This window comes from Geotrypetes seraphini, chromosome 16 (genome assembly GCF_902459505.1).
Source record: "Geotrypetes seraphini chromosome 16, aGeoSer1.1, whole genome shotgun sequence".
Classification (NCBI taxonomy): domain Eukaryota; kingdom Metazoa; phylum Chordata; class Amphibia; order Gymnophiona; family Dermophiidae; genus Geotrypetes; species Geotrypetes seraphini.
Window position 1 is genome coordinate 46176162 of NC_047099.1, and position 23492 is coordinate 46199653.

The 23492-nt window shown below is 46.0% G+C and overlaps 2 protein-coding genes across 11 annotated transcripts in view; one reads left to right on the forward strand and one right to left on the reverse strand.

Moving 5' to 3' along the window:
• Positions 1-1104: 1104 nt before the first annotated feature.
• Positions 1105-8924, forward strand: DCAF15 (DDB1 and CUL4 associated factor 15). The gene is made up of 13 exons (XM_033923969.1): positions 1105-1485; positions 5157-5254; positions 5342-5483; positions 5720-5826; positions 6031-6161; positions 6242-6412; positions 6503-6976; positions 7236-7327; positions 7536-7664; positions 7812-7897; positions 8001-8105; positions 8213-8328; positions 8414-8924. Exons 1-13 carry the CDS (start codon positions 1393-1395, stop codon positions 8467-8469), a joined length of 1800 nt encoding a protein of 599 aa, XP_033779860.1. The 5' UTR covers positions 1105-1392; the 3' UTR covers positions 8470-8924.
• Positions 8925-8968: 44 nt separating this feature from the next.
• RFX1 (regulatory factor X1) overlaps positions 8969-23492 on the reverse strand; it is a 155275-nt gene continuing 140751 nt past the window's right edge. For all 10 annotated transcript variants that reach the window (XM_033923957.1, XM_033923960.1, XM_033923959.1 and 7 more), the window contains 2 exons: positions 17458-17503; positions 8969-10485 (listed from right to left, as the gene is read on the reverse strand). In XM_033923957.1, the coding sequence (XP_033779848.1) occupies positions 10328-10485; positions 17458-17503 (204 nt within the window). In that variant the 3' untranslated portion in view covers positions 8969-10327. The remainder of the gene's footprint in view (positions 10486-17457; positions 17504-23492) is intronic.

Below are 23492 nucleotides of genomic sequence, written 5' to 3' on the forward strand. Positions count from 1 at the left end.
AGAGCTCCAGCCTATGTCTGGCCATTGTCCAGTTAAAAAAAAAAAAGGAAATGTGATCTTTAGTTTGGGATTCTTTATTTCCAAAAAAAAAGCATATAAATCAGAGGCATAGGTCTATGGCGCCCCAAATACTTCCCTCAAAAGTACTGCATTCAGGTTCTCTTCCCCTCCCCTCTCAAATCATCCCCAGCCTTGAATGGCAGGGTGTTGTGCCTCAGCTTCCCTCCCGTTTTTGGAGGGGAACTTTTGAGTGCCTGCTTGAGAGGCAATTGCACCAGATGAGCTTGTTTTAAACAGTTCCCCGTATAATGCTGTCTGAAGAATTAAGGAAGACTTGGCTGCAGCTGGATTGTTCACTGTAGGGATTATTCTTGCGAGACTTAAGGAGAGCTTTGGGATTATAACAGCCATGGAGAAAGAATATGGCAGTCTGCCATGAGGTAGCCACTGCGCTGGAATTGTATCTGCAAACATTTGGTTTGTATATGATGAGAGGTGGCCTCTGGAAGCTTCAGAGACTGCCTGTGGATGCAAGCAAAGCAGAGACTGTAAAGTCAGCATGAGGGAGAGCTCTGAGGTAGTGGCAGCCTGTGGAGCAGAGTAGGAAGGAAGCAGAACCCATGGTGGGGATGGGCTTTGGCTTACCTGGGACTGAGAGTTTGGAGGATGTGGAAGTGGGATTGAAGGTTGGGAGCTTGCCTGGAGTGGGGGGGGGGGGGTTGTTGTCCCTAGGTGAAGATGCAGCAGGGAGACTGTCTGGAGAGTGTTGGTATTGCCTGGTTGCAATTTGGAAGAATGATATGGCTGGGTCCATAACTATGATTTGGATTAATTTCTAGATATTACAAGTCATTTTCTATTTGCCTGAAACTGAATCCCCGGCCAAAGGCAAAAGCTCTTTGAGCAGAGGCCCAGACCGAACACCTACCTTCGCGGTATCCACAGCAGTCGTGGCCTCTGGGCATGTGTGGAGATTGGCCGCTGCCACGTGCATCTGCGCGATGGCGTCATCTGCACATGCGCGGAGGCCTTCCAAGACCCGAGAAGCCAACTTCTTTCCTGCCATTGACTCCCCCTGGGCAGCTTCATCCACCCAGAGCTCATCTCGGAGGGGCGGGGCGGGGCGCGTACCGCCAGCCGGTTTCCAGGGAAACGGAGCGCCGTAGTCGCGAGTAGGGGCACGTGTCACCAGCCAGAGCCAATCGCCAAGCGCGGAGACGGAGGCTCTCCCTCGACTGGCCGCAGCGGAGACAGCAGGGCTGCGGCCAATCGGCGGCGGCGAGCGGACGAGCGTGCCAATCAGGAGGAGAGGTGGGCGCGAGCAGCAGCCCGGGCCAATCGGCGGACTGCGGCGGGGCTCGGCGACTCCGGAAGCGAAGATCGGCGGGGAAAATGGCGCCTAGCTCGAAATCGGAGCGGGGCGGTGGAAGCGCCAAGAAATGGCGAAGGAAGGAGCACGTCGTCAGGCAGCTGGAGCGCGTGAAGGTACCGCTTTGCTTAGGCCTCTTGTGGCAGCAGAAGGCTTGGGCTACCGACTGTGGTGAATTGGGAGACCGAGCAGCTCATGCTTAACTTCGTGGCCCTAAGGCTTAACGCATTTTAAAGAGCCAAATCTGAGTGTCACTTGCTTTCCTTTTGCATCTGTGACCACTCCTGGCATGAAGAATCTTTAATGTTCACCCATTGCCAAGTATTTTTGTAGGGTGGTGAGATGGGATCAGTGTAACATTATTAAACGCTAGTATTTTAGCAGGGATTCCTGTCTTGGAACTGATGCGGTGTGTGTTGATTCTAGCTAAAGATGAGTAATGCATATTTGGAGAGGGATTATCTGTTTTCATGATTATTTATAGTACAGTATTATGATTGTCTTTGGAGTACGGTGCTAAGGATCAAATCTTTAGAATAGAAGCAGTGTTATCCTAGAAATAAGCAGTGGACATTCACAAGTCCATTTTAATAATGGCTTATGGACTTTTAGGAAATTATCCAAACCCTTTTTAAGCCCTGCTAAGCTAACTGCTTTTACTACATTCCCTGGCAATGAATTCCAGAGTCTAATTATAAACATGATGGCAGATAAAGGACAAATGGCCCATCCAGTCTGCCCATCCGCAGTATTGGCTCTTTCGCTCTCTCCAAGAGATATTGAGTGAAGAAATATTTTTTCCAGTTTGTTTTAAGTTGTGCCTTTCAAGCTTAATATGGGCTTACTACCCTGCACAATAGTCAATGCCTTCTAGGTGGCTTACATTCTAAAAGGGAAGGGGTATTGTGTACACATTACACAAACATGAGAATGAGGGATGGGAGATGAACTACAATTTCTGACAGGAGAGGATGGCAGAACATAAGGAAAAGGAGCATACTGTATCCTGGAGGTCTGTCCTTACTTGAAGTTTAGGTAGGCAATACTTTATGGGTAGGCAGCTCTGAATAAGGATTTTAGTTCTGATTTGAATTTTTCAAGGGATGTTGGATTCCCAAGTAGGATTGGCAATGTGTTCCAGAGACAAGGTCCTTGGACAGAAAAAAATAACACAGTGGATGTGTTTGTGTATCAGTTCTTGGTAGGAGGGGATGACAAGCTGACTTTGGTTACTAGACCAAAGAGATCAACAAGGTATGTAGGAGTGTGAGTTAGTGCATGAGATAGGTTGGTTTGGCATTCAGTGTCTTGCACATCACTAATACTATCTTGCAAGTGATCCGATGACTGATAGAAGAGCGGAAGATTTTACTGAGATCTCTATAGTAAGGGGATTGCTGTTGGGTAGATTTTCCAACCTGTATAAGTGTTATTGAGAAAAGAAGTAGATTCATTGCATGTCCTCTAGTCCGAGTATTTTTGGAAAGAGTAAACATGCACTTCCACTTCACTCAGTATTTTATAGATTTCTATCATTTTTCCACTCATCTGCCTCTTCTCCAAGATGAAGAGTCCTAGCTGCTTTAGCCTTTTCTCATAGGCCCATCCTCTTTATTATTTTCATAGCCTTTCTCTGTATCTTTTTTGAGATACAGTGACCAAAATTGCACACAGTGTTTGAGGTGCAGTTACACCATGGAGTGTGATATAAAGGCATTGTAACATTCTCATTTTTTTTCCATTCCTTTTCTAATGATTCCTAATGTTCTATTTGCTTTCTTTGCTGCCATTGCAATATATCAACAATGATACCTAGATCCTTTTGCTGATTGGTGACTCCTAATGTGGAACTTAGCATCATATTGCTATAGTTTAGGTTTCTCTTTCATTGACTAAATAGTTAAGCTTTGGAACTCTTCCCAGAGGATGTGGTAATAGCGGTTAGCATAACTGGGTTTAAAAAAAGGTTTGGACAAGTTCCTGGAGGAAAAATCCATAGTCTCTATTGAGATAGATATGAGATTTCTGCCAGATACTTGTGATTTGGATTGGCCACAGTTGAAAACAGGGCTAGGACCCTCGACTGACTCACACTGCACTCCGAGAATTACAGTAGACAATTCAGACTTTCCATTAGAACTACAATCCTGAATTTTAGGAGTAAAAATTGATAACATTGATAAAATTGATACATGAAAAGCCACATACAATCAATAATAAAACAATCTTTCCTTGTGATGAGAAAGCTAAAATCCATCAAAAAATACTTTGAAATGGAGCCTTTCCGAATCTTAGTGCAAATGCTTGAGTACCTGATTATAAAACTGCTTAGATAATCTTGATAGGTGGTATAAAAAAAACACCTAACAATAATCCCTAATTCTATCTCAACTGGGCTACTGTAATGTATTGCTACAGTAGTTCTCTGCTCTGAAAAATTACCATCGTGTCTTCAATTAGTTCAAAAGCAGCGGTAAGACTCGTATACGGATTATGGAACACCTACAGTCCTACTCTTATGAAACTACTTTGGTTGCGCATAACCACAAGGATCATGTTTAAATTAGGCATCACTGCCTTTAAAATCCTAAGTGGGAATGCGATAGACTACCTAACAGAGTGGGCCACCCTACTCCAGGGTCTGATAGCGCTAGAGAAATAATGAATAGTAGTAGAAGTGCCTCCAATAGATATTCCACCAGAAATCTTTTCCATGTAAAATTCCCAGCATGCAACAATATAAAATCTACCAGGCAAATTACCTTATCCATCCAATATCAATTAGTAAAATGCTGGAACCAACTGCCACCTACACTACAATCTTGTGGCCACTATCTCAGGTTAAGAATTTTAAAAGCACCTCTGAAGTAACTGAAATGGTAATTATAAAAAGCCCATTTCTAAACTATCTAATGCAACGCCTGGGACAAAAAAAAGCAGCGCAAGGATGACCTAACTGCACTGATCTGCTTGCACTAGCAACTCTATTGAATGTCCATTGTAACTTCTGGGCAACTGACCCAACCTGAAAAGGTAAAGGCGGAATAGAAAACCTGATTAACATAACATTTAGGTGACCATCACTTTTTAAAGACTGAGCGTAGGACTATGTGCTATAGCTTTGGGATACCTTGGTATGGCATGCTGTGTCCCTTCAGTCACTATGTCATGCTTTGTTGTGCATGTGTGTGTGTGGTTTAGTAAGTACAGGTGTTTGTCCTGGATTTCTGTCATGCACATGCTTCCAAGCAGCCAGGCACATGTAAGGGGGCCTAGATATTTAGGATGGAAGTGCAGAAGTGCTAGCTGAACAGGTTTTAATGGGAATGCTTAGCTGTGAAGATCAGTGTGTCTCGGACCACCACCTGCCAAAATCTCCCTTCTGCTGCCTTTAACCGCTTCCTTCTGTGGGCAAAATGTGCAGGGCTCGAGAATTGCATGAGACTTTTGGGTTTCAGAGGTGGCAGCAGGGAATTCTTTAGGGTGTGTGTGTAGAAAAGTGTTTATATTACTGTGGGACTTACCAAAAAGTTAGTCCCATTGTGGTTCTTGCTGGGATTTACCTTCTCATTGTTACTAGACACCAGTGGGAGAGAAGTAGTAGTCTGGGACCTGTGTTTTGATGTTGAACAGGAGTCTGGGCAGCGCTTAAAGGAGTATAATGGTGGCAAGAGCCCTTGCTAGGGTGCAAAGTGCCTTGGGATCTTGCAGATAGGAATGGAACTGTTTTTCTTTAAAAAGACAAATGACAGATTTAGGGGCTTTTTTCCTTTCTCATCTCTTCCAGATAAGCGGGCAGCTTTCCCCCCGGCTTTTCCGCAAGCTGCCGCCTCGAGTCTGCGTTTCTTTGAAAAACATTGTTGATGAAGACTTCCTTCGAGCAGGGTGAGTAGAGCAACTTTGATGCTGTCTTGCTCGCATCTCCTCCTTTTGTGTTCTGTATCCATATGACCCCTCTTGTTTCTATCCTAGACACATATTTCTGGGGTTCCTGAAGTGTGGGCGCTACGTCCTTTCCTACACCAGCAAAGTTTTGGATGATGACTTTTCCTTCTCCTTTTACATCTATCACCTCTACTGGTGGGAATTCAACGTTCACAGCAAGCTGAAACTGGTACATACCTTTTATCTTTCAGCTATGAAAGATATATAGACCCAATATATGTCAACAGAAACCAAGCTCTGTCCACAAAGCTCCTGATTCCAGAATAGTCATCGACAATGATGCTGCTTTCTTGAGTTAGGGAAGAAGCTTGGAGTTTGTGAGGGGTGCATAATGTGAAAAGTCTGCTGGAGGGGGGCATGCAAAATGAGAACCAGGAGTAATGGGTGCTTTTGTTCCTCTTGCAGGTTCGAGAAGTCCGTCTCTTTCAGGATGAGGAAATTTACAGTGATCTTTACCTGACAGTGTGTGAGTGGCCCAGCGATTCCTCCAAGATCATCATTTTTGGCTTTAAGTAGGTCCTCTACTGTGTAGTGCAGTGCTTCCCAAACATTTATCCTATATGACCCAATTTTCACACTTAAATTCAGACAATAAAAGCAGTGGTGGTGTCCCTAGTGGCAGCAGTGTGTACTTGGACCCCAGTTTGGGAAGCACTGATATTGTACGCCTTATGTTTTGGGGGAGGAGCTTCCTTAGCTCTTCTTTCTCCTTTCAGCACCTCAGCTAATGGAATGTTAATGAATATGATGAGCGATGAGAACCACCGGGACATTTATGTTAGTACTGTGGCCATGCCTCCCAGCATATACTGTGCTGCCTGCAGAGATGCAGCACTGGCCCACCCAGGTAAGAACGAGCATGAATGAGCAAGCGGTGGCACTGTGCTGGCTACAAGATGTTTGTTGTTCCTTTCTGTCTGATTTCAGGTGACTTGCAGACTCACTGCCTGGAGCATGGCTTCATGCTCCACACCAAGTACCAGGTGGTGTATCCCTTCCCTACCTTCCAACCGGCCTTTCAGCTCAAGAAGGACCAGGTGGTGCTGTTGAACACCAGCTACTCTTTGGTAGCGTGTGCTGTCTCTGTACACACGGCAGGTAAACGTGGTGGGAAGGGGATGCTAGGAAGGAATGAGCTTGCAAAGTACCCGAAGCTCAGTAATATGTTGCCCCTCTGCTGTGTTTTAGGGACTGGAGAATACTGCCAGATTCTATACAGTAAAGAGGAGTGGGAGAAGCCTGAGCAAGAGACATGTACAGGAGCCACAGAGCTTGGGGAGCCTCTAGAGGAGGGCAGCTGTCCCTGCCACAGCTCCTCCAATGAGAGCAACAGGAAGGCCCCGGAGCTGTCCCCTTCCATAGCAAAGGCCAAAGAATTTGTAGCTGACCTTTTCCGGAGGGCCAAGGAAGCAGCTGGCTCTTCCCTGCTCAGAAAAGATGAGATTTCATACACCATGTCAGACAATGCCTTCCAAAGGCAAGAGGTAGAACCCTGTGCAGGAAGCACTCCACAGGGGCATCTATCACAATCCTTTGCACAGGATCTTGGAGAAAGGACTGTGCAAGAGGGCAGCCTTCCACTGGAGAGACAGCCCACGGAGCCAGGCTACGTGAATTACACAAAACTGCGCTATGTGTTGGAGCCAGGGGAGCAGGAAGAGGGTGAGAACAACAGTGGTGGGTGCAGCCTTTCTCCTATGCACTTAACATGGAGTACTGGCTAGGCTTGTAACAAAATCAAAGTTTGAAGCTGCTGAGGTGCCTTTTGTCTTGCTGGAGGAAAAGCAGCACACGAGAGCAATGCTGAAGCCTTGTAGTAGAGTCAGGAAGCTCCAGGCAGAGGAACTGAGATGAGAGTTGCAGGGGGTGGGGAGACTAGTCTCCAACTTCACAGCTCTAACTTGTGTATTTTTAATTTCAGAGTATGAGGATGATAAAATTTCTCTGCCATTTGTGGTTACTGACCTGAGAGGAAGGAATCTGAAACCCATGAAAGAGCAAGCCTGCCTCCAGGTGACTGGCTAGTCCCAGAATCAGGGGTCATGGTGTAAGGCTGGAGGGGCACATGGGGAAGAATTTTTCACAGGGTGATGGAGCCAACAAGCTCTTTGGTAGTAAAGAAGTGATGGACAAACCCTAGGATAAGCAGTTGGGGGAGGAGTTAATGATGATAACGTTGGCTGTGTTTGCAGGTTAATAATGTCTCCTTCCTCTCCCTCAGGGTCCTTATCTTACAGTGGAACAGCTGACTCTGGACTTTGAATACGTTATTAATGAGGTGATCCGTAATGATGCATCCTGGTACAAACAGTTCTGTTCTTTTAGTGATTACGATATTGTGATATTAGAGGTAAGTGAGTCAGCAGAAGGATTTTGGTCGCAGGTAGAAGGGGGGAGGCATTGGCATGAAGGAAATCTTCAGAGGCAGGGGAGGATGATATATGACTTGGTGGTACCTCGATCCTGCCACTCAATCAAACCTGAAAATGTTTTGTAGGTATGTCCTGAAACCAACCAAGTAATAATTAACATTGGTTTACTGCTCTTGGCATTTCCTGCTGCTGCTGAGGAGGGCCAGCTGAGGTGAGTGCCTGCAGCTGAAGAGGACTTCTGTCTCATTGAGCATCTTGCTAGTAACATTTTCACATTTAAGATTTTGTTTCTCCCTCCCCCACCTCTTTTTCAGGCCCAAGACATATCATACAAGTTTAAAAGTAGCCTGGGACTTGAACACTGGCATTTTTGTCACAGTTGGTGTAGGGGATCTTACAGAGGTGCGAGGGCAGACAAGGTGAGCTGGGTGGGGAGATTCACAAGGTCAATAAGAAGTAGATGATTTTGTATAGCAGTTTCTCTTGAGCCATGGCCCATGCTTCATTTCATCTCATCCTTCTGTAGCGGCAGTGTCTGGAGCTCCTATCGAAAAAGCTGTGTGGATACGGTGATGAAATGGCTGGTGCCGGAAAGCAGTGGCCGATATGTGAACAGGATGAACAATGAGACTCTTCACAAAGGTAGCTGCAGTGGGGAGCCCTGTTGGCGGCTGCTGGGAAGGCTGCTGACAACCTGTCCCTAATTGATGCTTTTCTCTCTTTCCAGGTTGCTCCTTGAAGGTTTTAGCAGACAATGTCCGGTATATGTGGATTGTATTATAACGCAGGCCTTCTCTCAGATGTTAACACTACCTCTTAGTGCGGATTGGGTCCTTTTTATTAAACAAGAGACTGCTCTGATGAGAGGGTTATCCAAATAGGCTGAAGAGGAAGAATATGGGAAAAAGGCGTGATTTTTCTCAACTCTGCTTCTTGTTCCAATGGATCTGGAAAGAGCTGCTGTGAGGATGGAGGACCAGTCTGCACGTTTTCCTTCCTGGATTACTTTCTGACGTGAAGGAGCAGGAATACTTTAGTTGGAGAATGGAGAAAAAGAGGTTGTAAAGTTTATGGCTCAGCTTTGTAACTGGGAACTTTTCTGAGCACTGCAAGCTACCTCGAGGGTGCTGAACGGATGCCAGTCTGCTCAATTTGTAGTCGCAGTGCTAAGTTTTGCTTTGTGTTAGAATTGGTTTTCTTCATATTGTCTATAAATAAAATGATCTTAAACTTCACAAGTTCCTCTTCCTCTACCATGCAATAAGGCAGAAGCCTGGCTAAATAAAGAACACAGCAGCCTTTATTTAAGAAATACTACAAAAGGTAGAAAAGGAGACAACACATTTTCACATCCAGCACCGACATCCGATCCACTCCAAAAGGCCACGCGGAGAGGCATGGGTCAAAACTACAAGCGACAGCGAGGCACAGTTTGAAATCATGTGGAAAACTCAAACAGATAAGGCCATGATGGTTGGGGAGAAAATCTCCAAATAGTTAAGTGGTTTCTATCAGCACAAATCTCACAACAGTCATATGGATTGCTAATAGCTATGAAAGCACAGTCCTGAAAATGTAATATCTACTGCTGCATGACAGCTCCCGGGGAGAGGAGCAGCCCCCTCTGCAGTACACCTCCCTGATAACTTGGGCTGTTTGTGTCTGAACCCAAAGTAAGGTAATAACAGTCCCTGCAGCTGCTCTCTCCAGCCACTGCTAAGTGGCGTCTGGTCAGAGGAATCACTGGGCACCAAGTTCTCCTTAGTGCTGGATGTAGTAGGACTAGCACAGCCTAGAGCCTTCTTAGTGGACAATTCATGAAGACAACCACTGGTTGAGCTGTTGGCACCAGTAAGCAGGGGATTTTCTCGAGAATACATGTGGGGTGCACTGGCCTGCCACTTGCAGCAGTAGGAATGCAGGACTCTCCAAAACTCATTTTGGGGAAGAGTCATGGCAGTGCTAAGCTCTGCTGAGTGACTGTGACAGAAGCACAGCACATAAGGCACCTAAGAGCTTGGAGAGGCCATCATTACTAAGCTGTCCTGAAAGCAATGCACTCCATAGCTGCTTGATATGTTTCCCAGCCTGGAAAAGATCTTGCAGAGGGCCCAAAGAAAAGAGCAGTGGAAAGGTTCAAAACAAACTCCCAGTGAACTGTTCCAGTGCATTTATGCTGTGTGTAATGCTCTCTCTGGTTGCCATAGCAAGTGGCTACACAGCTGGAGCTCCCTCTCTTCCTCTTATCATTGCTGCTACCTTCCCCCTCTTCCATGTCCCTTCCCACAAGAGACTGGACATGCCTCAGGCATGAGACAATCATAGCTTTCTCTAGTCAGCTTGTGCACACTCCACTTGCACAAATAATTTTACAGAAGTATATATATATATACACACATACAGGTAATGACAAATATATATACACTCACACACAGTTTGGGTTATGTGTATATACATATAGCACATTTCATCGACGACATTATAAACACATATCTACATGTGCTCCCAGAGAAGCCTTTGGTGTATATGGTGCACTGCCGGGCAAGTGCTCCTCCTCCTCGCCTTGGTTCCAGTGTTGTTACTAGGAAATCTCTCTAGGAACAAGCATTGGTGCTTAGGTCTCAATAGCAGATGGGGTCGGTTAGGTGGAGGGAGGCGCATGCACAAAGATCGCCCCAGTCCGAGCCAGCTTAGTGGGAGGTTCCAGGGGGTCTGCCGTCAGAGTTGTAGATTCAGCATGCAGGGAAAGCTCCTGTGGCATTTCTTCATCACTTTCCTCTTCCTCCTCCTCTTCTTCATCTAATGCACACAGAATGAGAATGGATGGAAAGGAAGATTATGCTGCAGTTTAAATTGTACAGGCTCAACCTTTCCTGACATTTTAATTCTTCAGTAGATTAAAATCTACAATGTAAGGTGTCATCACTGGTAATTATGTTTTCCTGATAATCTTGACCTTTTCCAGTCAGTAAAGAGGAAGTGAAGGAGCTGAGATGCTGAATAGACAGAATGGGCTATCCAGCCACCTTTTGTTGGTGGACTGACTGGTCTTTGGTTAGCAGGTATGTTATTTATTTGGATTTAGCTTGCACCTTTCAGTAGTAGCCCAAGGTATCTTAGGTGTAGGTATGCTAAGTACTTGACTGTTAGTGAGATTTGAATCTGATCTGCTTAGCTTTCATGAATATGAATTGGGCAGACACACTACATTGATTTGAGATTGCAAAGTGCAGCCATTTAGATAATTTACTGCCGCTGAACTTGACTCAAGCCTGTGTTTCAGCTCAAATACCTGCATCAGGAGTCTGAGATAGTCAGCTTCTTTTGCAACCATCCTTTAGACATCGCTAGTGTTTTTCTTTTCCTTACTTCCCAACCCACTTCTCTAACTCTTTGAATTCTTGCCCAGAAATAGCTAAGATTTTTTAAATTGAATCATGTTGGGCAGACTGGATGGACCATTCGGGTCTTTATCTGCCATCATCTACTATGTTAAGCTATTTCTTCACGTCTGCTTTCACAGTTTTTGCCTTTTGTGGACAGGTGTCTCCTCTTGGTTGGTTACTATTTATTCGTGAAGAGAGGTTCTCTCTCTCCTCGGTTGGACACACCCTCTCTTCATTGGAGGGGAGGGGTGCCTTTAGTAGGCATTTGCTCTTTGTTTTCATTAAGGGCACACCCGTCTCTTTAACTGGATGTTCTCACTTTACATTTGATTGACATTGACTTGGGAGTATATTTGCCTTTGGATGGCTTTGGTTTTCATTGCTAGGTGCCTTTGGTATCACTTGGTATTGGCAAGTATCTCCCCTTGGATGGAAGATATCACCTCTAAGGACTGAGTTGACCTGAGCAAAACTTTCTCTTCATAAGCAAAGAACTGAGTTGAAGTGAGCAAAAATAAACCTTTTAGAAATCTAAACAAACCAGATTAGAACATATCAATTGTGATGTTGTTAACAGAAAACCATGCCTCTTTCACACAAGCAGAACACAGACCTTCACCCAGTATAGAATAAGTAACCACAAAATAAAAAAAGAAAGAAAAATTAAACGGAACCATTAAGAAGCCAGACTCTTCATACAATGTAACACCACAGAAAGAGAAAGCAATGTATGTCCACTTATACTGTGCAAAATATAAAGATAACAGATGTAAATTTCCAAAAACAGACATATTCCAAATTAACAAATGCAAATAAAACAAAAAATGGAAAATGATACCATTTTATTGGACTAAATATATTTTTCAATTAGCTTTCAGAAGCCACAACCTCCTTACTCATGACAGTATACTGCTATTATGGTTTCCTGTCCTGACCTGAGGAAAAAGGTTTTGGTTTTAAAATTAATCAAAAAGGTTTTTTTTCTCTTCCTTTTAGCTTTCCTCAATTTTCTACCTCAGTCCAAATTAATTTTCCTTAGTGTCCCTCCAGACCGGCACAGAAACGGATGGGTTTACGCTCCTCTGCCAGAAGGTGGAGACTGACATACTAACTTTTGGCTTCAGTACAAGTGGGCTGTACAGTCCCTATTACAATCAGTCTTTTCTCAGTCTCCAGCAGGTGGAGTGTTAAGTTTGTGCAGTCTGCTGAGATTTGTGTGGGCTGTTGGATCTGATTTAGTGGATCTTTCTTGTCCCTTTTGCTGTCCAGATAGAGCTTGAGGGACCCTCACGGTGTCCTACCCACCTTGGGGGTGCCACACTCTGAAAGGTTGAGTCCCTCCCCCATTTCTCCCACCTCACCAGGTTTTCTTTTTTTTTTTTTTAATTCTTTATTCATTTTATATTTTACATCAAGTGCACAGAAGATAACATTTTAACTTAAATACATCACTTGAAATTCCACAGTTTTCACCTTAAATAAAATTTATCTCTTCCCCACCCATCATTCAAATGTCAAATACATATTTCATATAATAAATAATTTCCTTCCCTTCAAAACAAGTAATTTAACCCCTCCCTTCCCTATCCTTTCATTTATATTAATCAGGGAAAAATGATGTCTATTCCTTACAATGATTTATTAATGGCCCCCACACATCCTGAAACTTATTAAAATATCCTTTCTGAATAGCTAATGCTCTTTCCATTTTATAAATATGACACTGAATTCCACCAAAAATTATAATTCAATCTTTTCCAATTTTTCCAACTCCTGTCAGAATAAGTAAAAGTTTATTATTTTTGGAAGATATTTGGCTCTTAGCTCTCATAGACATGCCAAATAAAACTCACCAGGTTTTCTGAATTTAGATTACTCTCAACTGTATGCCTTGCTGGCCATCTGTTCGCTACAGACTGCAGTTTAGAGTGCCTGTGGGATCAACTCTCTTGAGACAGCTGGTGAGCTGTGAGAAGTTTAAGGAAAAAAAAATACACAAGAAATAAAAGGAGCATAAAATGGTCCTGACACCGCTGGTTTTGTACAGTGTTATGTGTGGGTTTTTGGCCCATTCAGTATGAGTGCTTCAAAAAAGCAGCACAGTTGCGTTTTATGTGGGCGCCAAGCGATGGATGCAGCTGGCGGGTGCATGAAATGTTCCAGCTGCATCAAGGGGGACCGGGGTGTTGGCGTGTCAGGCTCCCCTTCGTGCATGCACTGCTCGGAGGGAGGCGGTGGTGACGCCCAGTCCTCACCTGCCAGCAGTCTGGCAGATTTGGTGTTGCAGACCGCCGGGGCTAGCAGTATTGTTTCTGTAGTGGTGGGGTTGAGTTTGGTTTCGGTGCCGCATATTATTTCAGGTGACAGTTTAGCGATGGTCCTTTCTTCAGTTTTGGCGGGAAGCGTGTCCATTTTGCCCATGGCCTCAGGCAACCTCCTGTCTTAAACAGACAGGAACAGGTCTTAAATATGTCTTCTAAGATAGGCATGTGGGATCTCTCAGAAAGAGAAAGAGATAATGGTTACTGTGGATGGGCAGACTAGATGGGCCATTTGGCCTTTATCTGCCGTTCTGTTTCTGATCCTGCTATGATTTCTGGATTGCCACGGGGGTTGTTTTGTCCTGATTTTATGTTAGCCATGTGCAAGACTTATTTACAGGCGACTGGGGGGTCCTGCTTCGGTTCCAGGGGTCTCTGGGGATTTTTCCACCCTTTCATGACTGCCCCCAATCAGTCTCCTGCTGCCTCTATCCAGCCTCCTTAGCCATCGTCCAAGCAGATGTGTGTGTCTTGGGACAGGGATTCTTTTCTGGCTGATCCGTTTTTACTGGATGAGGACTTAGATCATGGGGAGGACTTTCAAGATCCATTTGGGGGTCTGATGTTTTGGATAGAGATTTTTCAGAGTTGCCGGAGCTCATTCTTCAGGTGTCTTCAGTTTTACACTTTGAAGCTAAGGACCCCGCTCGTATAGTGGACCCTCTTCTTAGAGCGATCTGGTCAGCATCCTGCACTTTCCCTATGCATCAGGATATTTGGGATGTAGTGCATGCTCAGTGGAAAGTTCCGGATACGCCTTTTCGCTTGACGCGTTCCATGGCCAGACTCTACCCCATTCCTGATGGGGATAGAGATACATTTAAGTCCTCCTGTGGTTGATGCGGTGGTCTCGGCTATTGCACACAGATATACCGTACCGGTGGAATGCGGCTCAGCCCTGAGAGACCCTCAGGACTGTAAAATGGAGGCTCTACTTAAACAAAGTTTTGAGGTGGCTGCCCTGGTTGTCCAGGTGGCAATTTGTTTGGTAGCCTGGGCTTGTATCCCGTGGTCTGAGTTCTTGACCGCCAGACAGCTGACTGATCCTTAGGGGATCAGGAAGTTGCTAAGAATAAGCTAGGAGCTTCTTATCTATGGCCAAGTTAGTGTAGCGACCTGTCCGTCCCCTGTGGCCTTTTGATTGGTCAGAAGATGTGGCATATAGGGCTAAGTTCATTAAGCATTCCTTTCGAGGCTCCTTTCTCTTCAGGGAGGAGTTGGATAAGCTGGTTCAGGCCTTGAGTAACTCTAAGGTGCCTTGGTGAGCGTGTCCTTATGGCGGTCCTTTTGGTGTCCCACCCATGATGGGTACTGCTTTGGTACGTCCCATCTATTTCTGTGCCGGTCTGGAGGGTCGCTAAAGGAGAAATTAGGTCCTCACCTGCTAATTTTCTTTCTTTTAGTCCCTCCAGACTGGCACAGACCCCGCCCCGGTGTTTTTCACTAAGAGTATAGGTTTTTTCTGCAGGAGTTGTTGGTTTGGTTGTTAGGGGAGTTTATTTTTTTTTCCCCCAATTCTTTATTCAACTTACACCAAGTGTACAATATTACATCAATTAATTCATATACATCACTTGAAAATTCTTTCCTATTATTATAAGAGTAGTGGCATTTAGTTCGACTGGTTTAGCTAGCGAACTGTGGGGCGTTTCTGAAAGGTTCTTGTTCTAATCGGTATCCAACAGTGTTTTCCTTGTTTTCTCCATGTGAGTGTGGAGTTGGGATGTTATTTTTTTCAGCCTAGTTATTTTCTACTTGGCTATTTGTTAAGACTGACTGTAATAGGGGACTGTACACTTCCCCCTCTGTATTTGCAGTGATAGGGGGAACAGCATGGCTGCGAATACAGAAAAACCACGAATAACTTTTTGTATGCTATTCGCGGGTTTTCTGTAAAAAACCCTAGAAAAGGCACAAAACCGCAAATAGCCTGACCTGTTCCTGTGCGGCTGTAAAGGAAAGTGTGAGTCTGAATCCTGAGAACCGCTTCAGAACAGAGCGCAGGGCTACCACTGCATGAGGAAGAGAGCAGTAACCTGCTGTGGTTTGGCAGGGGACTTCCGGATCAGACTGGCGATGGCAAATGCTAGGTACAGAGTCAGCACTGCAATAGATCTACCCATGGCTGCCGGCTCTGCCCCGGAACAAGAAGTGACACTAGAGGGGGCGGGGCCAGCAGTCCTGCAGACTGTATTTTGTTTTTGCTGCTGCTGCTGCTGATTTGGAGCGGTGGCAGTGAGAAAGCAGAAAGAGCAGCTTCTCCAGTGGGTAGAATGCATGGTGACCCAAAAAACCTCAAATTGCTCTAGCCAAGCTGGAGGCCTCTAAAATTAACGGTGGTCTTAACTTTCCAGATTTCTACCACTACTATATTGCTTCATTAACTAAATATGGAGCTTACTGGGTCAATGACTCCTTCTCTCAAGACCCTCCTAATTGGTATGAAATGGAATGTTTTCTATGCAAACCTTTACACATCTCTTGCCTATTAACGATATCAATACCCAGACATTTGAGAAAATACTCTCTTTTGAATTCAACGCAGCATGCTCTCCATCATTTAGATAAAATAGCTGATATCTCAATTAGTGTTAGCCCACTCATGTCCCTTTGGAATAATCCCAATATCCAAAACCAAGGCAAATCCCTTTCATGGAAACGGTGGCAACGGACAGGTATATGGTTTGTTCATCAATTATATACTCTTAATAAACTAATCCCTTTTGATATACTTTGCTCCACATACCTACTAACATCCTCTGCTTATTCACAATGGATCATACTCAGTGAAATACTGTCTTCTGTACAGATACAATATGACTTCATATCTTCTAAAAATACTATTTACCATTGGTCTTTACGGTCTCTATCAAAAGAGAAAGCTATATCTTTTTTTTTATAATATTCTAAGAGACCAATCCTTCACTTTCTCATATCATGCTATGAAACACTGGGATAATATAATAACCATTCCACTTTCTGACATTGACTGGGAACTCTTTTGGTCTTCAACAAACCGCCCACTTTTATCTTCTAGAGTTTCACAATCAATGCTCTTTGTAATGTGGAATGCAGTATGGACCCCATTTCGTATGTGGAAAGCCAAATTAAAACAAGATTCTATCTGCTGGAACTGTTTGAAAGAGGAAGGAACTCTTGATCATATGTTCTTCCATTGTACTCTGGTCCGTTCTTTTTGGTCCAAAATCTGGAATACCATACAATCTATCACCAACTGCTCAGAAGAGATTTCTATGGACATTATAATCCTTCGATCTCAACACCCCTGTTTCGCGCAATCAAATTGTCCTCCTAAACTCATTGATACCATGTTTGTGACTGCTCTCATGCATATTCTGAAAAATTGGAAATCATCTTCGTTATTAGATTATACTTTTTGGTGGAACTCTCTATGTATGTACCACAGATTTGAATCATATGCACATGAAAATAAAATTTCACTCCGTAAATCCATGAATTGGAAAAACAAAAAATCACCCTGGTCATTTTTAGATTCATATGTACATTCTACTATGTAGACACTCCTGTCTTCTCCTCTCTTTAAAATTTTTTTTTTTTTTTTTTTTCTTTCTCTTCTTTTTTCCTCTCTCTTTCAATTTTTACTTTGTACTATTTATTGTCATACATCACCACAAACAAATCCAATACTCTGAGCTTTTCTTAATAATATGGGCCTTTATAAATAACTGTATATTAATGCAAAATGTTATACTACTTTTATGTATTTGAATTGCTCCTTGTATTTTTTAAAATACTGAATAAAAACTTATTGAACTGTAGAATGCATGGTGACCCAGAACAGCTGCACGGCCTCTTATTGGAAGGTGTGCAGTCACACAGCTTAGAGGGAACATTGGTGTCTGCCAGTCTTTAGTGAGATGACTTACTTCTGGTGGTGGGTACAGTCTTTATAGCGTAGAGCATGATTTGGCTTGGAGTGCACATCTTGGAACTACTGGCTGGCATTTTTCACCTCAGTACTTATATATTTAATAGTCCTGTAAAACTAAAATCTAATCACCAAATGGGAATAACATTCTTACCTTTGTCTGGGTCTAGAGGATTCAAGGAACTCGCCAGGTTAGCAAACTGGAAGACAAAAGGGAGATTAATCTAATCTTATGTGAACAGCCTGCATGTAATTCATAAATGACATTTGTAACGTTAGCAGAAAAATGCAGCCACACTGTTCCTAACATCAACCAATGATTCCAGGGATGATGATTTACGGTTCCAAAGCCCAGGAACCTCTGGAAAGCTTTCCTGGGCCTACAAAGAGAATTCCCGTACCAGCATTCTTCATACACTTTTTTTCCAGTTGATAACAAAGCTGCATTTTCTTCAACAGACAAAGGGAAGCATTTATCCAGAACGTCTGCTACACATATAAGCAACTTTGCTTTCTGGACAAAAACAGGGTAATACAGCCACACCGTGGTACCTTTAAAACTGAGGGGGAACAAGCTGGGTAAGAAGGATTCTGGGTGGTTGAGGGTGAATATCATTATGCAAAAAGGTCCTATATAGTACTCTTCTTCAGGTGCTGAGACCGTAATATTTGCAGGGTACAGATAGATGACCAGGATGCACACTTGCAAGTCTCCAGTAGAAGCGACACATGTGAGTTGCCAACAGATACTGCCTTTGCCCTTAGTTGATAGTGACAAAATGTGATATAGTCCATTAAGCAGTTACATAAGTGTTGGCTTGAGGACACAGATTCTCAGTTAATGAAAAAACAGACTTAAGACCTACCAACACCTCTGTGCTCCTTGATGAACAATACAATAGGACACTCCCACAATTTAGGATGGAGAAATTAGGTTCTTACCTGCTAATTTACTTTTTTTTAGCTTCTCCAGACCAGTAGAGGTTAATCTTTACGAATGGGTATATATCCAATCATGACCAGCAGGTGGAGACTGAAAACAAAACTATGGGACCATATACAATATACTCCCATCTCTATTTACATCAGTCTGCCGAATAGCCAAGCAGAACTAAGAACTGGAAACAGAAAAGCACAGTTACTTACCGTAACAGGTGTTATCCAGGGACAGCAGGCAGATATTCTTAACGCATGGGTGACGTCACCGACGGAGCCCCAGTACGGACCTTTTTAACTAGAAAGTTCTAGTTGGCCGCACCGCACATGCGCGAGTGCCTTCCCACCCGACGGAGGAGAGCGTGGTCCCCAGTTAAGATAAGCCAGCTAAGAAGCCAACCCGGGGAGGAGGGTGGGACGTAAGAATATCTGCCTGCTGTCCCTGGATAACACCTGTTACGGTAAGTAACTGTGCTTTATCCCAGGACAAGCAGGCAGCATATTCTTAACGCATGGGTGACCTCCAAGCTAAAAGAGAGGGAGGAGGGATGGTTGGCCATTAGGAAAATAAATTTTGTAACACAGATTGGCCGAAGTGTCCATCCCGTCTGGAGAAGGCATCCAGACAGTAGTGAGTAGTGAACGTGTGAACTGAGGACCAAGTGGCAGCCTTGCAGATTTCCTCGATGGGTGTGGAACGGAGGAAAGCCACAGAAGCAGCCATAGTTCTGACCCTGTGGGCCGTGACAGCACCTTCCAGTGAGAGACCGGCCCGAGCATAACAGAACGCAATACAGGCAGCAAGCCAGTTGGAAAGCGTCCGTTTAGAGACAGGACGACCTAGACGGTTAGGATCGAAGGTCAGGAAAAGCTGAGGGGATGAGCGGTGAGCCCTGGTACGGTCAAGGTAGTATGCAAGGGCACGCTTACAATCCAGCGTGTGCAACGCCTGTTCCCCAGGATGAGAATGGGGTTTAGGGGAAAAGACAGGCAACACAATGGACTGGTTGAGGTGAAAAGCCGAGACCACCTTGGGAAGGAATTTAGAATGGGTACGCAGAACCACCTTGTCATGGTGAAAAACAGTGAACGGTGGATCGGCGACCAGTGCATGCATCTCACTAACCCTCCTGGCAGAGGTGATGGCAATGAGGAAAAGCACCTTCCATGTTAGAAGTTTGAGCGAAGTTGTGGCAAGAGGCTCAAAAGGGGGTTTCATGAAGGCTGATAAAACCACATTCAGGTCCCAGACGGCAGGAGGAGGCTTCAGAGGTGGTTTGACATTGAAGAGGCCTCTCATGAACCGAGAAACCAGTGGATGAGCCGTGAGAGGTTTTCCGAGGATAGGCTCATGAAACGCAGAGATGGCACTGAGATGGACTCTGATTGAGGTAGACTTGAGGCCCGCATTGGACAGAGAGAGCAAATAGTCCAGTACAGTTTCCACCGCTAAAGAGGTGGGATCGTGATGATGACGGAGGCACCAAGAGGAGAACCTGGTCCACTTCTGATAGTAACATTGGAGGGTGGCCGGTTTCCTGGAGGCATCCAAAATGCGACAGACAGGCTGAGACAGATTCTCTGGAGAGGTCAGCCCGAGAGAAACCAAGCTGTCAGGTGGAGCGAAGACAGATTGGGATGCAGTAGAGACTGACGTTGCTGCGTAAGTAGAGTAGGAAACACAGGAAGAGGAATGGGCTCCCTGGAGCTGAGCTGAAGCAGGAGGGAGAACCAGTGTTGGCGAGGCCACTAAAATCATGGTGGCCCTGTCCCTGCAGAGTTTGGATAACGTCCGCAACATCAGAGGTAGTGGAGGAAAGGCATAGAGGAACCGATCCGTCCAGTCGAGCAGGAATGCATCTGGGGTCAGACGATGAGGCGAGAAGAGTCTGGAACAGAACTGGGGCAGCTGATGGTTGTGAGGCGCTGCAAAGAGGTCCACCTGCGGAGTGCCCCAGCGAGCAAAGATGGAGTGGAGTGTTGAAGGATCCAGAGTCCACTCGTGAGGTTGAAGGATGCGGCTGAGAATGTCGGCCAGGGAGTTCTGTTCGCCCTGGATATAGACAGCCTTGAGGAAGAGATTGCGGGCCGTGGCCCAGGTCCAGATGCTGAGAGCCTCCTGACAAAGGAGGCGAGATCCGGTGCCGCCTTGCTTGTTTATGTAGTACATGGCGACTTGATTGTCTGTGCACAGGAGAAGAACCTGAGGGCAGAGAAGGTACTGGAAGGCCTTGAGAGCATAGAACATGGCTCTGAGTTCCAGGAAATTGATGTGATGTTGACGCTCCTGAGGGGTCCAGAGTCCCTGGGTGCGTAGATCTCCCAGGTGAGCTCCCCACGCATAGGGGGAGGCATCCGTGGTTATGATCATGGAGTGAGGGGGTAGATGAAAGAGTAGACCCCTGGAAAGATTTGAGGAGTTCAACCACCATTGAAAAGATTGCTGAAGAGACGATGTCACAGAGATGGGATGAGAAAGAAGATCCGTGGTCTGTGACCATTGGTTGGCAAGAGTCCATTGAGGTGTCCTGAGGTGGAGTCGCGCCAGAGGAAGCACATGGACCGTCGAGGCCATGTGGCCCAGGAGGACCATCATCTGTCGGGCAGGAATGGAGTGATGAAGGAGCACCTGACGACAGAGGTGGAGCAGTGTCCGTTGACGGTCGGAGGGGAGAAACGCCCTCATTAGTGTGGTGTCGAGAACTGCTCCAATGAACTGAAGTCGCTGTGTGGGAAGCAGATGCGACTTGGGGTAGTTGATCTCGAACCCCAGGAGATGGAGGAAAGAGATGGTGTGATGAGTGGCTTGTAGCACAAGTGGAGACGTAGGTGCTTTCACCAACCAATCGTCCAAGTAGGGGAACACCTGGAGGTTGTGAGACCTGAGGAAGGCCGCCACCACAATAAGGCACTTGGTGAACACCTGGGCGATGAAGCGAGGCCAAAAGGTAGCACTTTGTACTGATAGTGACGGTGCTGTATCTGAAACCGTAGGTAGCGACGTGAAGTCGGATTGATTGGGATGTGGTGTAGGCCTCTTTGAAGTCCAGGGAACATAGCCAGTCGTGTTGAGAGAGAAGAGGGTAAAGCGTGGCAAGGGAGAGCATTCTGAACTTCTCCTTGACCAGACACTTGTTGAGGTCCCTGAGATCGAGGATGGGACGAAGGTCTCCTGTCTTCTTGGGAACCAGGAAGTAGCGGGAGTAGAATCCCTGACCCCTTTGGTCCGGAGGCACCTCTTCGATGGCATTGAGAAGAAGGAGGGATTGGACCTCCCTCAGGAGGAGGGGGGTTTGGGAGGAGTGAGAAGCAGACTCTACGGGAGGATTGTCTGGTGGAAGAGTCTGGAAGTTGAGAGAGTAGCTGTGGCGAATGATGTTGAGGACCCATTGGTCTGATGTGATGACCTCCCAACGGCTGAGGAAGATTTGGAGGCGACCTCCGATAGGCTGAGGAAGAGGCAATGATGATGGGAGACTGGCTATGCCCTGGAGGAAAAAGTCAAAAGGGCTGAGATGGTTTTGACGGAGGGAGAGGCTTGGCAGGTTGGTGAGACTGTGAGCGAGCCTGAGATTGATGCTGTTGACGAGGTCGGCGAGGCTGCTGTTGAGGCGGGTTGAGAGGTCTGGCCGAGAACCTGCGCTGGTAGGAAGACTGCTGTCTGTAGGTGCGAGCAGGTGGAGTCTTCTTTTTAGGTTTAATCAGAGTGTCCCACCTGGTCTCATGTGCTGAGAGTTTCTGGGTTGTTGAGTCCAGGGACTCTCCGAAGAGTTCATCACCCAGACAAGGTGCGTTAGCCAGGTGGTCCTGGTGGTTAATGTCCAGGTCAGAGACTCTCAGCCATGCTAAACGTCGCATGGCCACCGCCATGGCAGATGCGTGAGAGGTCAGCTCAAATGAGTCGTAGATGGAGCGAACCATGAATTTCCTGAGTTGGAGGAGGCTGGAAATATGTTGCTGGAAAAGGGACCTTACGTTCAAGAAGGTATTTCTGTAAGGAGGAGAACTGTTGCACCAGATGCTTCATGTAGAAGGAGAAGTGGAAGGTGTAGTTGTTGGCTCTATTGGCTAACATGGCATTTTGGAAAAGGCGCTTACCAAATTTATCCATGGTTTTTCCCTCTCTGCCAGGAGGGGTGGAGGCATATACACTGGAACCCTGAGATTTTTTCAAAGTAGATTCCACCAGGAGGGACTCGTGGGGCAATTGAGGTTTATCAAACCCTGGGATTGGAATAACCCGGTACAAGCTATCCAATTTACGAGGGGCTCCAGGAACCGTGAGGGGAGCTTCCCAGTTTTTATAGAAAGTTTCCCGTAAGATGTCGTGGACGGGCAACTTCAGAAATTCTTTGGGAGGTTGCTCAAAGTCTAGGGCATCGAGGAAAGCCTGAGACTTTTTAGAGTCGGACTCTAAGGGAATGGAAAGAGCTGCTGACATCTCCCTAAGGAATTTGGAGAAAGAGGATTGCTCTGGTTTGGAGACGGTGTCGGTCATGGAGGGTTCTTCATCGGTTGACGAAGCGTCCTCCTCGGTACCGTGAGGGGAGTCTTCCCACAAATCTGGGTCCCTAACGTCGGGGTGCGTACGTTTGGACATCGGTGTGGAGGGCTCGGCATGGCGAGTCTTTGAAAGAGATTTGCCTTAGCGCACCGAGGCGGTACCGGGTGAGGAAGACCGATGTCGTTCCTGGGACCGGACAGGGTCGGCAGCATCACGGGTATGTACTTTAGGTGTTTCTGCCAAGAGCACCGGCATGGAAGTATTAATCGGTACCGAGGGGGTCGACACCGATGGGACAGTGTGAGGCTCGGACCGGTCCCGTACCGGAAGGTGCGGTGCCAGCAACGCCGGAAACAGTTGTTGGAGCTGTTGTTGCAGCTGCTCCTGTAACTGTGTTTGGAGTATGGCCGCGATGCGGTCGTCCAGGGGAGGCACCGGTACCGCTTTTTTCTTCTTCGGTACCATAGGTGCCGCTCTACGCTCCGGCGATGAGGAGGCCGATGATGAGGCACTCACCGAGATCGGAGCGGAGCGTTTGCGGGGCCGGTGCGGTGCCGTGAGGGCCGGTGTCGCAACCGTGGCAGGAGGGCGCTCAAGGGAAGTGGGAGGCTTCTTAGCCGGCTTACCTGGGCCCAACGACCCCGAGGAAGGGTCCGGTGATGTTGATGTCGTCGGTGCCGACTTTTGTGATGCCGTCGACGTCGCAGCCGGTTCCATGGCAGATCCGGTACCAAACAAAATATTTTGCT